The 14249-nt window shown below is 40.3% G+C and overlaps 2 protein-coding genes across 4 annotated transcripts in view; one reads left to right on the forward strand and one right to left on the reverse strand.

Moving 5' to 3' along the window:
* Positions 1–4284, forward strand: part of LOC128458504 (UNC93-like protein MFSD11) — an 11012-nt gene extending 6728 nt beyond the window's left edge. The window contains exons 8-13 of the mRNA XM_053443353.1: positions 100–149; positions 1361–1426; positions 1518–1643; positions 1729–1903; positions 1994–2129; positions 3522–4284. Of these exons, the coding sequence (XP_053299328.1) occupies positions 100–149; positions 1361–1426; positions 1518–1643; positions 1729–1903; positions 1994–2129; positions 3522–3674 (706 nt within the window). The 3' untranslated portion in view covers positions 3675–4284. The remainder of the gene's footprint in view (positions 1–99; positions 150–1360; positions 1427–1517; positions 1644–1728; positions 1904–1993; positions 2130–3521) is intronic.
* Positions 4285–6153: 1869 nt separating this feature from the next.
* Positions 6154–12451, reverse strand: kdm8 (lysine (K)-specific demethylase 8). Of its 3 annotated transcripts, none has more exons than XM_053443355.1 (8): positions 12266–12451; positions 10398–10870; positions 9341–9513; positions 8719–8851; positions 8547–8597; positions 7575–7724; positions 7379–7471; positions 6154–7293 (listed from the first exon to the last, which is right to left on the reverse strand). In XM_053443355.1, the coding sequence occupies exons 2-8, from the start codon at positions 10863–10865 to the stop codon at positions 7129–7131; spliced, it is 1233 nt and encodes a 410-aa protein (XP_053299330.1). In that variant the 5' UTR covers positions 10866–10870; positions 12266–12451; the 3' UTR covers positions 6154–7128. The 3 variants fall into 3 exon arrangements, with proteins under 3 accessions (XP_053299330.1, XP_053299331.1, XP_053299329.1); XM_053443356.1 differs by having other exon boundaries at positions 10404–10870; positions 12260–12451; XM_053443354.1 differs by having other exon boundaries at positions 12260–12451.
* Between the last annotated feature and the right edge of the window lie 1798 nt (positions 12452–14249).

A 14249-nucleotide genomic window follows, 5' to 3' on the forward strand; every position in this document is an offset into this window, starting at 1 on the left:
GTTCACTCAAAGGACGTTACATCATTGTTTGTGTGAGTAGACTATTTCTGTAGAGGGTGAAACACATTTTATAACACATTTCATTTTTCTGTGGTTTAGGTATAAGCACAGAGCCAGCAGTGCCATACAAGATGCCAAGTCAGAATTCAGTAAGTTTTTACATTAAATATTTGTGTTCCACGTGATCCACACTACATAGAGTTCTTCAAAGCAGGTCTTCATTATGTGGTGTGTTCATCTCCGTCTTGTAATGTTAAAGAAAGTGAAAAATAACATAGATCTGCACCAGACACAATTTTGTGGTTTTTGCATCATCCTGCAAACTAACAAACAACACTGACCTCCTTAGCAGGGGGGATTCAACCAAACTTATTGATAATAATAGTATTTAAACATATATGAGGAAAAAATGTGTTTGTCATGTACTTTGACTTTTCCATTTTGGTCCATGTCCCATCCACAAACATGGAGGAGGCAGGATTTCTGACCTTTACTGCAACCAGCCACCAGAGGGCTGTCAAGAGGTGTGGTCACTCCTCAGGAGCTGTCCTGTCCTCCACACTCTATATACAGACTATGGTGGCTATAGAGCAATTAAAACAATGACAGGTTCATTCATTAGAGTGCATCATATGGGGACCACAAATATCTGTAAGAAGTCGGCCTACCTTTAGTTTGGCTCAAAATGCACATTCAGTCGAAGTGGTACTTTTTCGCTTGCTGTGTATATATTTATCAGAGTAGTGTTTTTCACAGCTGATATAAAATCTACTGAGAGAGTGCAGAGGTGTGTTATATTGTCGGTCTTCCTCGGTTGCTTGGCGTACTGCAGGCAACCTCCAGTTCTCCGTTTCACTGCTGTTGGTCTGACACTAGCAGGCAGTCACAGGCAGCTTTGTTTTTGTTCGAGCCAAAATTGCTTTCATGTTGATAAGAATCTTTCGAGCATTACAACCGAGTACACGGTAAAACTGCCTGCGCGAGAGTTTTTATTTCAGATTATATCTGTGTTTGTCAAGTAGAAACTCTGCTGCACTTGCACCTGCTGTCAGTGCAGCAGAGATGCATGCTGATTTATGTCGAGAAAGGGCATCCCGGCATAAACAAAGAAACCTGGAGGGATTTCTTCTTTTGAAATCTGAATTTCCCCGTAACAGCACGAGTAAATCTCTCTCTTGGGTGTTTTTACCATAAATGTGGCTTTTTGGCTGATTGAGACAGAATATTTCACGGATTGTGGTTGCTATAAACTTTAATTGTCAAAATGTGGCCTTGACAGCTGCATTTTTATCTGAGCTCAATACTTCTAAATATCATCTTTAACAATTCAAATCATCCTTTTGTGTCCACTCCTGTTTAGAAACAATTCTGCAACTTCTGAAGACTAAAACTATACTGCTCCTGAGTCCCTGCATGGCATACAGCGGTGAGTACAAATGGAGAATGCATTTCCTGTAGTGAGCATTTTAGCCTCCGGTGAAGGCTCGCGGCTACAGCCTGCCCTCTTTGTTCTCCAGGCCTCGAGCTATCTTTCTACAGCGGCGTGTACGGGACATGTATTGGAGCAACCACACAGTTTGGACTTGCAGCGAAAGGCTTGATTGGGATCTCTGGGATCGTGGTGGGCATCGGAGAAATAGTGGGTAAGTTTACGCTCCTCTGTTAAACTTTGATCCACAGTCACAGAATGTCTACTGGGCTCACGTCGTCTTTTGGCTCTCTCCTCAGGTGGAGGCTTGTTCGGATTGTTGTGTAAGAACAACCGCTTCAGACGGACCTCTGTGGTGTTTCTGGCAATGGTCGTCCACTTTGTCGCTTTCTATTTGATCTTCCTCAACATCCCAGATGACGCCCCCGTCGTCTTTAAGACCACGACCCAAAAGAACCCATATCTAACACCGAGGTAGCAAATTTATCTGATCATTTAATGATGAAAATGATGCCTGTCACACGTTTTTTTCTATTTTAAAAAGATCTACATTTTCTCTCGCAGTGTGTCCATTGCCCTGCTGTGCAGCTTCTTGCTCGGACTCGGGGACAGTTGTTTCAACACGCAGCTCTACAGCATACTAGGCTGTGTTTATGCTGAACAAAGCACGCCTGCTTTTGCTATCTTCAAATTCATCCAGGTAATCCTGACTTCCCAATTTACCGACGTTGTTAGCAGTGACGAGCAAAGCCGGGTTAAAATGTTGTCTTTTCAGGTGTGAAATAAATTCACCTGAAGCACCATTAAAAAGGAAAAGACAAGACCCCTGTACGCCTCTTAATCTCTCCCGCTGTCTTTGCAGCAAAATTGGCCTCTAACCAGAAACAAACCCTTGAAACTGCAGTTTTTTAAATATTAAAAACAAATACTTGTTAAATAATAAGCGTGTTGCTGCATGGGTCCAATAAACAAGGTATCCAACTTATGCATAAATCAATAATGAGTTCAATAATGAACTGACTGCTGTCTCACATGACGTCTCTTAACAACCTCGCCTGCAGTAAATTATCCTAACTAGACTGTGCAATGTAATTAGCCCCAACATTAGAGTATTATACTGTTACCAGTTGTGCCACAACTAATGAATTGTTTGAATGTTGACATTAGAAAAACCCACTTAGCTAATTATCAATGCTGTTGGATTTATGCCTGAATGTATGTATTTTTTACAGTGTGCGTCACTTTTACGAGAGGATAAGAAACGGTCATTGGCTTGAAATAAAGATGGAAGATGCGTCTCTATTTGCCCCTTCTGTGCAAAACTTTTACCAAAAAATGTCAGATTTGCCATCTTGCAATTTTGACTACATTAGTTTATAATAGTTTATAATTAAATTCACACTAATTAGAAAAATAACTTTAAAATACATGCGCTTAATAAGAACTGGCTTAAATGACTGAAACCATCTTTGGGAAAAATTATATACTTATATACCTTTTTAGTCCATGATTTTAGTTTCACTTCTGAGGAGCCTCATATCCAGAAGTTGGCAAATAGGTGTTACGCTTTAACGTTACTGAAGTCCAAACTTTTTAAAAAGCAAACAGCAGGACACAAGCCACAATTTAAACTGTTATCCTGGCATCCGGAACACTATGTGTGGACTCTAATCCTAAAGTGGAAACCTTTAACACCTCCAAATAAGATGTTATCAGAAATACGCTATTCGTTTATTGATTGAGTCCATTCCTCACATTTTTTGGTTTCGTTTTTGTGTTGTAAATCCTTAATAAAAATACACTACCCATAAAAGACTCTTAATATAGAATGTATTCTTCATACAAAAGCCCCTTGAACAAAGCCCGACAGACCTGCTAGTTACGGATGAACAGCTGCGATTGGACAATTGCTGTTCAGGAGAGGCTTTTAGTGAATGGTCAGCCGACAGTAAATGCACCAGTGGGATCTGTTAGTTTGACAAAGAAGTGCGAGCGCTACTTCCTCCTGTTAAAGGGCGTCATGCTTGTTCAGCCATGTGAGAGCAAAAACTGTCTGTTGAACAACTAAATAAAATCTCCTCTCCCTCGACAGTCCGTTTTCGCAGCCGTGGCGTTTTTCTACAGTGGCTACGTCCTCCTGATGTGGCAGCTCCTGCTGATGGTCATCCTGGGCTTCGCCGGAACACTCAGCTTCTTCGTGGTGGAGCGGATGCAGAACATCTCCTTAGACTTGCAGGAATATTAGAAAAGAAGACATTGTTTGAAATCAACGTTTTAGACATCTCACCAGAAAAAAAAAACAATCCTGCTTGTTTTATTTCAAGAGGTTATTTTAAAATCTCCTTTTACCCTAATGCACTGAGGATAAATATTCACACAAGAATATTTTAAAATGATGCCACAACTGAACCGAGTTGCCTTAGGACAAGCTTTGAATAGTGCTGCATGGTTTTTTTTTTCTTGCACATTTTCTCTCTTAATTTCCGACACTACATAGTGTATTTGCTAATTCACACTATTTTTCTACTGCACTTGATCTTACTGTAGGGTGGGTAAAAGAACCACTCACATACAGTATCTCTAATCTGCTTCCAGCTCAGGTCCGTTTTTAAATGCAGTGTCATTGCTGAGAATATTTATGCATTGGTTTATAGCTTGTCAGAATTGACAGATTGAATAAGAATTGATTATCTATATATATATCGTTCCTGTCTTTGTTTTGGTTAGGGTTAACCCTAACCCAGAAAATGTTAATTAACTAATGCCTGACAATCACTGTTCTCAAGGTTTTTTTTTGTAAATGTTTGCATATTAATGTCAATGAATCTTTGATGAATAAAGTTTTATGCATTTTGCATTATTTTTTTAATTTCCCTATCAACCACTCAAAGCGCTTTACGCCACAAGCCAAAGACATTCATACAGCACTACTTTATTATATCAGTGGCAATTTGGGGTTTAGTATCTGGCCCAAAGCGTGTGTACTGGAGGAGCTGGGGATCAAACCACTGACCGTCTGGTTAGTGGACAGCCCGTTGTACCTCCTCAACCACAGTCGAACCTAATCACTGCATTATTAAGGGTCCAGGTTTAGGTAAAATCCATTTAAAACAAGGCCACTGAACTCTGACAAAACGGGGGAATATTTACAGCTCATACTCAGATCAGCCTGCAGCTCCAGAACACATTCATCCAAATTACTTTGAAAAGGACCATTGTGATCTCACATCAGTTTTTGTTTCAGGTTTGAGGAGGATTCTCCGTTTAAGTCACCTTAACTTGCAAAGCGTCTTTCCATGCACTCGCTTCATTGTATAACAAGACAACATATAATAAATCTACTGGATTAAATCCTATTTTAAAGTCAGGGGCCATTAATCAAAAGAGGAGCAGGAGGCGAGGGGCCAGATGGAAGGGAAAGGGTTACAGGCCCAGATGTCCCACATCACTTCACTGGTAATTAACTATTGATTACATTATAATGAGAGTAAGCAGTTTTGTGTGATCTTAAGTCAATTGTGCCACCTACTTGACAACAGCAGTGCACCGATAGGCCAAGTGAGGTACACAGCATTTACTCAGAATTAAAGTCTGATGGGGTTCATAATGGTTGAGCGATAACCTTGTAAGGGAAGTAACTAGGGCTCAGAGAAGTCTATTACCTGCTAACTGGCATGTATAATAAATCGGCTGTTGGTGAATCCATGTTGTTTTTCAGTTGTTCATTAGTGTGACTCAGCAGCCGCAGCGCTTCACATAAATCTGTTGAGTTTAATCTATCGACAAGATCAGATGATCCTTTATTAGTTCCACCACGGGGTTATTAGCTGTGTAACAGCAGCAAAGAGGAACGTTTAACAACAGACATCAGTAAAATAATAATCAGTAAACAAACAATAAGACTAAGAAATTGAAAAATATATAAATTAAATAAAAATGGAGTTGACTTTATAGTGTAAACAGGATTAATTATTACACTTATAATAATAATAATAATTCATTGTATAGTATTTTCTTTGAGCGAATAATCAGAATAATCAACCACTAACAGGAAACCGTGATTCTGCTTGAAGATAAGAATATATAAAATCATTGTGCGTTATGAAAGTGTGAAATAGTTTTGGATGTTTTTAAGTTGTTACTAATAATTGTCTCATTAAAACCGAACAATTTCAATGCTGCATTGTGTTTGTTTCTTATCCAGTTCTCTCTTCAGTAAGTTAACCTTTAATCATGAGATCAAGTAATGTTCATTCTATTCAGAGGAGACAGAGAGAGGTTCATTAGTTGACTGGTTTATCTGATGTTATTTAACTCTTCATTTATAATTCGTTTGACTAACAAATTCTATTACCAAGATGGAAATTCATTCTACAAACACGGGAAACGGGAAAAAATAGGGTGAATTGATTGTAGACACTTGATAGCTGACACACATGAGTGCGGTTCAGTCAACACATATAGTTTTTCCAGATCATATGAGGCCGCCTCACCTTTGACCTTCAACCACAAAATTGAAATAAGGTCATCTTTAACTCAATGTGAACGTTTGTACCAATTTGAAATTCTTTCAAGGTGTACTTGAGATATTCATAAGGATGGGATGAACGGGCAACCTGAGAACATAATGCCTGGCGCCTCTGCGGAAGCATAACAATACACTTTTCTCTGGCATACAAAATTTTATTAGAAAAATGTTGATGTCACAAATTCAGATTCTGGTCTTGCAGGGCTGCATTGTATTTCTTAGATTTGCAGAAAATAGCTGGAGTTTATTTCAGACACATTTTGGGGTTTTGAACTGTTGATTTCAAGTTTTTAAGCACACATTTTTTAGAAGAAAAAACAAGAAATTGTAATGTTGTTTTATAAAAATAAAATCACAGAAAGCTCTTCAGCTCCTTGATTTCCCCGAATGGTTCTTTATCTCACATCGCCTCACACCTCATAGATGTGATGAGCATGTTTAATTCAAATGGACCGACAGGAGTAAAGTCTCGGGCTGAAATCAGAAATGAAAAAAGTCTCGGTAGTCAGGTGTTGTGTTTTTGCTGCTCGACAACAATTGTAGTGTCAAGGTACTTAACCACCGAGACCATTTTAATTGAAGTCTCTCTGCGCTCGGGGGATTAATACAATTCATTTATTAAGTCTCATTTGTGACCTGCTTGATTCCCACACTGTCAGTTTAACCAGAGATCCGTGTTTATTACCACATTTCTTTGTACCTGTAGCTCACTCGGTTATTAAATCTGAGGACTCGCCTCATTTCCATGAATTATGGAAATCATACAGCTGAGGATATTTGTAGGAATGAGGTTGAGAGCACAATTAAATAAGCCAATTTGAAAAGAGAAACATATCCTATCAAATTAGACGACAGCCTTCTGTAAATTATATGCGAGATGAAATGAGCACAAACAGTTTTAACCGCTCGTTTGTTGTTTTTTATCCCCGCTGTTGGCTTTCCACACAATAGATGTTGTTGCAGTCATCAGCGGCACAATTAAACTAATCATTCTGCAGAATGTGTTCATTGTTCACGGATCAAAGGTTTGTGTGATCAGCGGTTGTCCTCACATTTATGAGAATTAGCTTTAGATGAGAACTCCACACTGATTTCCATCCACAGCAGCAGGAAACAGCAGAATCGTATAAATAAACAATATATAATTTATTACTATTATGGAATCGGATATTCATGACCACCAAAAGCTGACGGAGAAGCTGAGCTCCAAGGAGCGCACGTAATGCCAGTGCTGGACAGGGATGAACAGCACGTCTCCGGGCCGCAGCACGCATTCCAGATATGGAGCTTCGGCAAATTCCGGGAACCGGTCCATGTCTGGATTCTCCACCTCCACCTGCACCGAGAGGAGGCAGATATTGGAAATGCTGCATATATTTGCAAGCTCAACATGTTCTATCTGTATGGACTGTCAATCCCACCTGACTGGTATTGTGAAGCAGCTGTGATTGATGAGGGTACAGCTTGTCCGTGTCCTCCGGGGAATACAGGCGAATGTATTTGCTCCCCACAACCTAATGTATATACAGAGGGAATCTTGAGTGGTAAAGAGACAGCACATCACGTAACTGATCTTTGACATTGACTGGATTCATTACGCGGCGTTGTCGTCCTCACCTGAGCCAGGAAGTTCTGTTGCGGGTCTTGGTGAAGAGGAGACACTGTGCCTCCAGGTCCAAACCATGCGTTTACTGTAATGTTGTCTTCATCTTCCTCACCAAGACAGCAATAATCAGGGAGACGGATGTCTTCCTTCAGCTCTGGTATCTAAGGAAACATTACCCAAACATAGTTAAATTACATCAGGGGCTCTGACTTCATATTATCTTGTTGGTTCTGAAAATGCAGACATTTCCCAGAAATTGATTTTAAATGATGTTCTTTTCTTTCCCTCAGTACTCTGCTCCATCCCACCTGACTGGTATTGTGAAGAATGCCAGTTTAATATGTCCAAGAGGATGAGTTTTAAAACACAAATGAATTGTAATAACTTTGGTGATTATCGCAGTTATATTTCATTTTGGGAAGTAGCTCTAGTTTTGAAGGCATTAAATAAATAAAGTTTATATTATTATCATGGTTATTGTACCTTCATCGGGCCAGAATTTCAATTTGTCACATATTTTACTTAATAGTGTAGAGCCATAAGATATGTACTATGTGCATGAAACACCTACTGAGCTATGTATATAATAACAATAACAATAATAAACAGTAAAATAAAAACATACTAATGACAAAAACTCAAAATAACTTGAGCTGATTTCTGACAGCAGAGGACAAAGTGTGATTCCTCCTCATTTTGCCTCATTCTAAACTATCAAACTTTTATCTTGACAAGTTGCCCTTTTGGTAAAGTTCAGCCCAGACAATGTATTGACTTCTATGGTACAATTAGCACTAAATAGTCAATTCTGTTCAAAGCAATATGGTTAGACGATAAGAGCTTGAGACAAATTCTGTTTCTAGTTGTTGTTATAGTGCTGGAAAATATGAGTAGAATAATCAATTAGTAAACTGACACAATTAATAGGTTGTTATTTTCACCGTCATTTTGTCTCATTTAAAAGTTAAATAAGGAAAGTGCACCTGATCAAAAAGCTGGTGCTGAGCCATATAACCCAAACCCGTCACTCCATCCTGGGTGGGTCGGATCCACAGAGAAACATAAATGAAAATACCCAGTTATAGATCACAATGCAGCATTTTACCTCTGTGCTTCATGAATGCAAATGCAAGCCTCTGATGATGATGCCCTTACTTTATTCATAATATATCGATCGATGAATTCATTGACCGTAATTAGAGTTTGGGACCATGCCTCGTCCGTGTACCTGGATCCCACCTCCACGGGAACGGTCCGACACCCGGCCACAGACCTCAGGTATTCTATGCTTTGAAGGAAGGAGGAAATGAATGAGTGTACGTGATGTGTCATAGAGAGGGAGGACAGTGAAGGAGAGGCGGTCAGATCCCAAGAGTGAGGAACGAGAGATGCAGTGGAAAAAAAACCACATCCTTGAACTCAGTGTATGTTGTTCTGCATCACAAGATAAAAACTGAAACTTACGCTATTTGTCTCGGTGCTTCATATCAAAGTGATTGTATGTTACATGTCGCAGAGCCCGAGACTCGTCAGTCCTCACGAGTGAGAGTCAGTCTGATTACACAAGCAGAGCGGAGGACTACTGATGTGTATACTAATGCTCACAGTGCAGATCCGAAGGTTATAGCCAGAATCTATCATTACTGTAAAGTGGCTTTATAAATCACATTTGTATCTTAAAATCATGTGACGCAACAACAGACAACAATATACCAACCCATATGTTTTGATTTTCAAAGCATGCAAATAATCTGAAAGTGACATTAGGAGATCAAACCTCCAGCGGTGTCCATTAAGTGCAGGCCAGTGGTCAATGATCCCTTCTAAAATCACTGGTTTGAGGGGCAGCAGCTGGTTTGTGTTGAAGCTCTCCAGCGACGGACACCTCACCCTGGGAATCGCAAACTCTGGTCTGATCACAGGAACATCTGGCCACTCGAGCTTCAGTCTCTGTTCATGATATTTAAACAACAGGGGTTTGTCAATTCTTCAATTCAAAATGAAGCCGTTTTTGTAGGGAAATAATATAAATAAGATAAACAAACGACTGTTAATTTTTCTGTAAAAGGAGGATGAGAATATTGTTGTTTATTGGACTAACTGTTTCAAGTGGCTGGTTCTCTAATACAAGGATATGCTTATTTTGTTGTGATAATAAACTCAATATGCTTCTTTCTGATATTTACTTTTCACTAACTGAACGAGCAACGAAAGTGATTAAGCCGGAAAATTGGCAAATCTGAAGATAATGAAAGTAGTCGTTAGTTGCAGCATTATTCTCACGAGCAATTGGACGTCGATATTTGTTTTTTTTTAACTGACAATTCTGCCAGCATTGGTCGAAAGTCTCCTTCTCAGTTTCGATCGCACCTGATCGAAGAGATCTGACCTCTGAGTGTTTGTCGCACTTTATCTTCAGTGACACGTGGTGGGGAGCGACCAGATGAAGAGCAACAGGGGAAATACAATTCCACAACTTCTGAAAGGCTTATTTCGAAATGTCATCGTTCAATGTTTGGTCAAACTTTGAATCACAGAGAGAAAAAAAAACACGTGTGGTTGCACACCTTAAAAAACGGCTCTATTAAAACATTAAAATCAAAACTACATTGCCATCTAGTTTAACATGGATAAGTGAAGATCGACAAAAAGCTCAACTAAACCAAATAAGGAGTGATAACTTTTAATGATAAAGATTTTTCCTTCCCTATATTTTTCTCACATGATTTACTGAAAATATGCATAGGTAATTTATGTTTAGCCAAAAGGGCCTGAAGGAAAAAGATAAACTCCCTCGTAGAATTTTTTTTATTTTAACTAAAAAGACCACTGACCTTCACCTCAGCTGGTTCATCTTCTTCTTTCGACGACTTCCTGACCTCGTCCTGCAGAATCCCAACTATAACCTGAAGTATGTTATCCAGGACGGCTGCACCCATGAGCAAACCCATGTCACAAGTCCGGACGGCCTGCAGGACCTCGTTCTCTGATGGCCCATCGCGGCACAGAGCGGCCACTTTGAACAGGCAGCCGTAGGAATAAACACGCCTCCACTCTTTGTCCACGTGGCGCCACGTTCCCGTGTTGAGCTTCTCCCATGACACATCCAAAATGATCTGAGCAGCGAGCGAGCGACTGGTGCTCGCGGTGTCGCCGTACAGCTGCCGCCTGGAGCGCTTCAACACGTCCACCACGCTCGACTCCACCGTGTCACTGAACTGCAGAGGGAACTGTTCCTCATTAGGGGGCAGAGCAGCAGAGATTTTAGACCAGAGTGTAGCCATCGATGAGGGGGTCTTCATGGAAGCTGTGGGACAGAGATTGTTGGACAAATTAAGATCATGTGTACTGATTTTAAAAATTTCAATGTTCTAAAAGCAAAGACTAATTTGATAACTTGTTCTGTGCTCAGCATCTAATGGCTGCACCGATCTCACAATGTGGCAATAACTTCCCACAATTTCTATACCCACAAAAAGGACGGCTGCATTTTCTTTCTTAAAATTCAAATAAAACAGAGTTAAACCTGGAACATCCAGCATCCCCTGCCTGGAACTCTCCATCTCAAATTACTTGGGGTTTCACTCTCAATAAAGTGATTTAACGTTTGCGCGTCTGTCTGACTCTATCTACAGTGACATATGAGGGAGTAACACACACACACACACACACACACACACACACACACAATCTGACAGCCTTGTCCCTGCTGTGAATACACCTCATTTCCAAATTGGCATCTACAGAAAACGCAGGTGAGAGCATCCTGAGCCAGAGCTGCGAGTGTGACACATGCACAATGACGAGGCTCGGTCACACGGTGGCTGTTAACTCCCAACTCTCCCTGCGTGTTCGGGTGCTTCTGTGTCGCTGCATGTTGCCAAAATATGAGGCGGCCAAGCGTGTGAACCTGATTGATTTGAGTATATAAACACAGCCTGGTGTGAACTGAACAGAGTCAAACTGAATGGCTGCATTTACACACGCCTGAGAAAATCTTGAGTGTTTGCGTGTGTGTGTGTGTGTGTGTGTTGTCTTCGCAGCCACAGCAGCTGAAACATGTCGACAACGTTTGACACTATATGGCAAAAAGTAATTTTGTGTGAAATACGTTTTCCACTAAGGACAAACATGAACTATAAACATGTAATCCACTCTATGATCGTGTTCATTACGCAATCTCACAAGAAAATTGGCTCATGAACTTAAATTAAGAGTTTTAAAGTCAAAACGTAGGTTCAATTTTAAGTCATGTCTGATTCAATTAATTATTAAACTGTAACTTGAGAATTGTGCACAATAGATTAGTTATGAAAGGAAAATATAGAATATTTAAATATTCCAAATAAAGTTATAATGGCTAAATGTGAATAAAAGAAATATAAATATTAGGAATAAATGTACTAACATTTAAATATAACAAATAATAAATCCCTTATAAAATCCAAATATGTTATATGCACGTATGCAAATGAGATAATCTGGCGTCAAATTTGTCTTAATATAGAAACGCTGTTTACTTTAAATTCAAGCAAAACACAAATTTCATCTTCACTTTAAAAAAATCGAGTCCTGCTCGAATCTACCTGATAATATCAGCGACGTACTTAAAGCGGAACAAACCAAAACACACGTGTGGAGATGTTCAACAAACTAGTAAACAAATAACAAGAGCTGCAAGTGCACTACTACTTACACTTACAGGAAGTCCAGGACACCGAGGCTTTTAAAACCCAGAGAGCTTAAGACAAATTAAAATATTATCCATCAGTCATTCATCTGTTATCGTGACGTTCTCACAGTTTAATTAAAACATGATCTATGAAACAATCAGAGACTGAGACCAGCGACAAAGCTGCTGCTGCTCCAACTACAACTCTGCCGCCGGTGCCACAGCAAAAACACACCGAGAGGAAACGAGGACGTCGGAACACTCTAGTTCCCTTTTGGCGTTCAGGGCATCCAGGACAAATCTTTTTTATCTTAATCTTATTTTTAAATACATAAACTCACAGTTTTTTTAGTCTAAGCAATGTCGAGGCTGTCAGCTTGTCTGTGTTGATTTGTATCTTTCATTTGTAGTCACTCTCTGGACCAGCAGAGGGCAGTACTCTGCTCGTGCCATAACCTGTGAAATAGGCATATCGGCACTTAATAATTACTTAATAGTAAGTAAGTAAATGTTTATTTATAAAGCACCTTTCAAAACCAAAGTTTAGAAGGTACTGTATCAAACAACACAAACAATAGAAGATTAAAAACGACACAGATTTCAAACAAAAACAATCAGGACTAGACCAAGTTAAAATATTTACGAAATAGGTGAGTTTCCAACATCCTCTTAAAACTGTTGAGGGGACCCTGCATTTTTTAGGACTGAAGGAAGACGAATCCAGAGGAACATAAGACACAAGCACACACCCACACACAGACACACACACACACACACCCACACATACACTGTACAAACACCTGTTAGCCATGTGTTGCCAGTTTCCCCACCATGCGTACACCCTCCCACACTCTGCTCCTACACAGTCACATCTGTCCACCACCTCTCCAGCCCCAAAAATGCAGCTTCTCTCTCCATCTCATGACTTTTTCCTCTTTTATTTCATGCTATCGACCAACTGTTGTGAAGCTCAGCCAATCGGAAATAAAACACAGCTCATGTGACTGCACGGCCGGATTTACGTACACAGGAAAACGTGTCATATTAATTATCTAAATCTGTGTGGACACAGGTGAGCACCGTCATTATGTGGCACCTTCCTCCATAATAAATGATGGCACATGTGTTACACAAACATTTGCTCCCCTGTCGTCTTTCCATCGCTCCTGCAGCTCGGATTTGTCTTTTATGCAAATACAGATATTCCTGGAGGACTGATTGATATGTATCTGCTCACGCGAGGCTGAAACAATAATTGGGTTTGTCTTTTTGATGTCACACGGAGATATTTGAGGTTTTCGTATTCAATTGCTTTTGCGAGGGAGTAGGGGTGCCTGAGCAAACATGATAGGAATCCTTCGACAGGGAAGTCTCGAAATCTATAAAACACGTGGCACTATAATCAAATGTCAAACACTCTATGAAATTCAAATAATCTCAGTGCAAACTGCGTGGCTGTCCCCTGTATGTAAAGCAGATGGAAACAAGAGGGAGACAGCATGCCTTCGCAGGAATCACAGGGGATTTTAAAAATGTTTCATGCATTTCTGTTCGCTCTCTCACTGTGTAAACAGCGGAATTCTCATGGCTCGGTCTATTCTTCACTTACTCGCAGGGAGGTGAGAAATCCCCCCCCCCCCCTCCCCCCTTTACACTCCTGCTATTGCTTTTGAAATACCGGGGCTTCAAGAAAACCATGAATTAGAAATATAGATGTAAAAGAAGAAAAAGTGAAAAGCGATGCAGGCAAAACAGGGACCTGGCCGCAGCTGGTCAAACCCACTGTGTTCATTATTGTATGGGAGGCTGTGGGAGAAATCCTCACACCAAGATGTGAATGCTGTGTTTGTGCACCTCGGCTTGTGCGAGCCGTGGGGGTGATCCCGGCAGGAGAGGCCTATGTATTATTCAGAAGTGTCTGGTTGTGAGACAGTGTGGGGCTACACTGAAGGTCAAAGGCCCAGCAATGTTATTCCTGCCTGTGCTGTCACCACTGACTTCATGTGCAGGGCGT

Source organism: Pleuronectes platessa, chromosome 16, assembly GCF_947347685.1.
Source record: "Pleuronectes platessa chromosome 16, fPlePla1.1, whole genome shotgun sequence".
Classification (NCBI taxonomy): Eukaryota; Metazoa; Chordata; class Actinopteri; order Pleuronectiformes; family Pleuronectidae; genus Pleuronectes; species Pleuronectes platessa.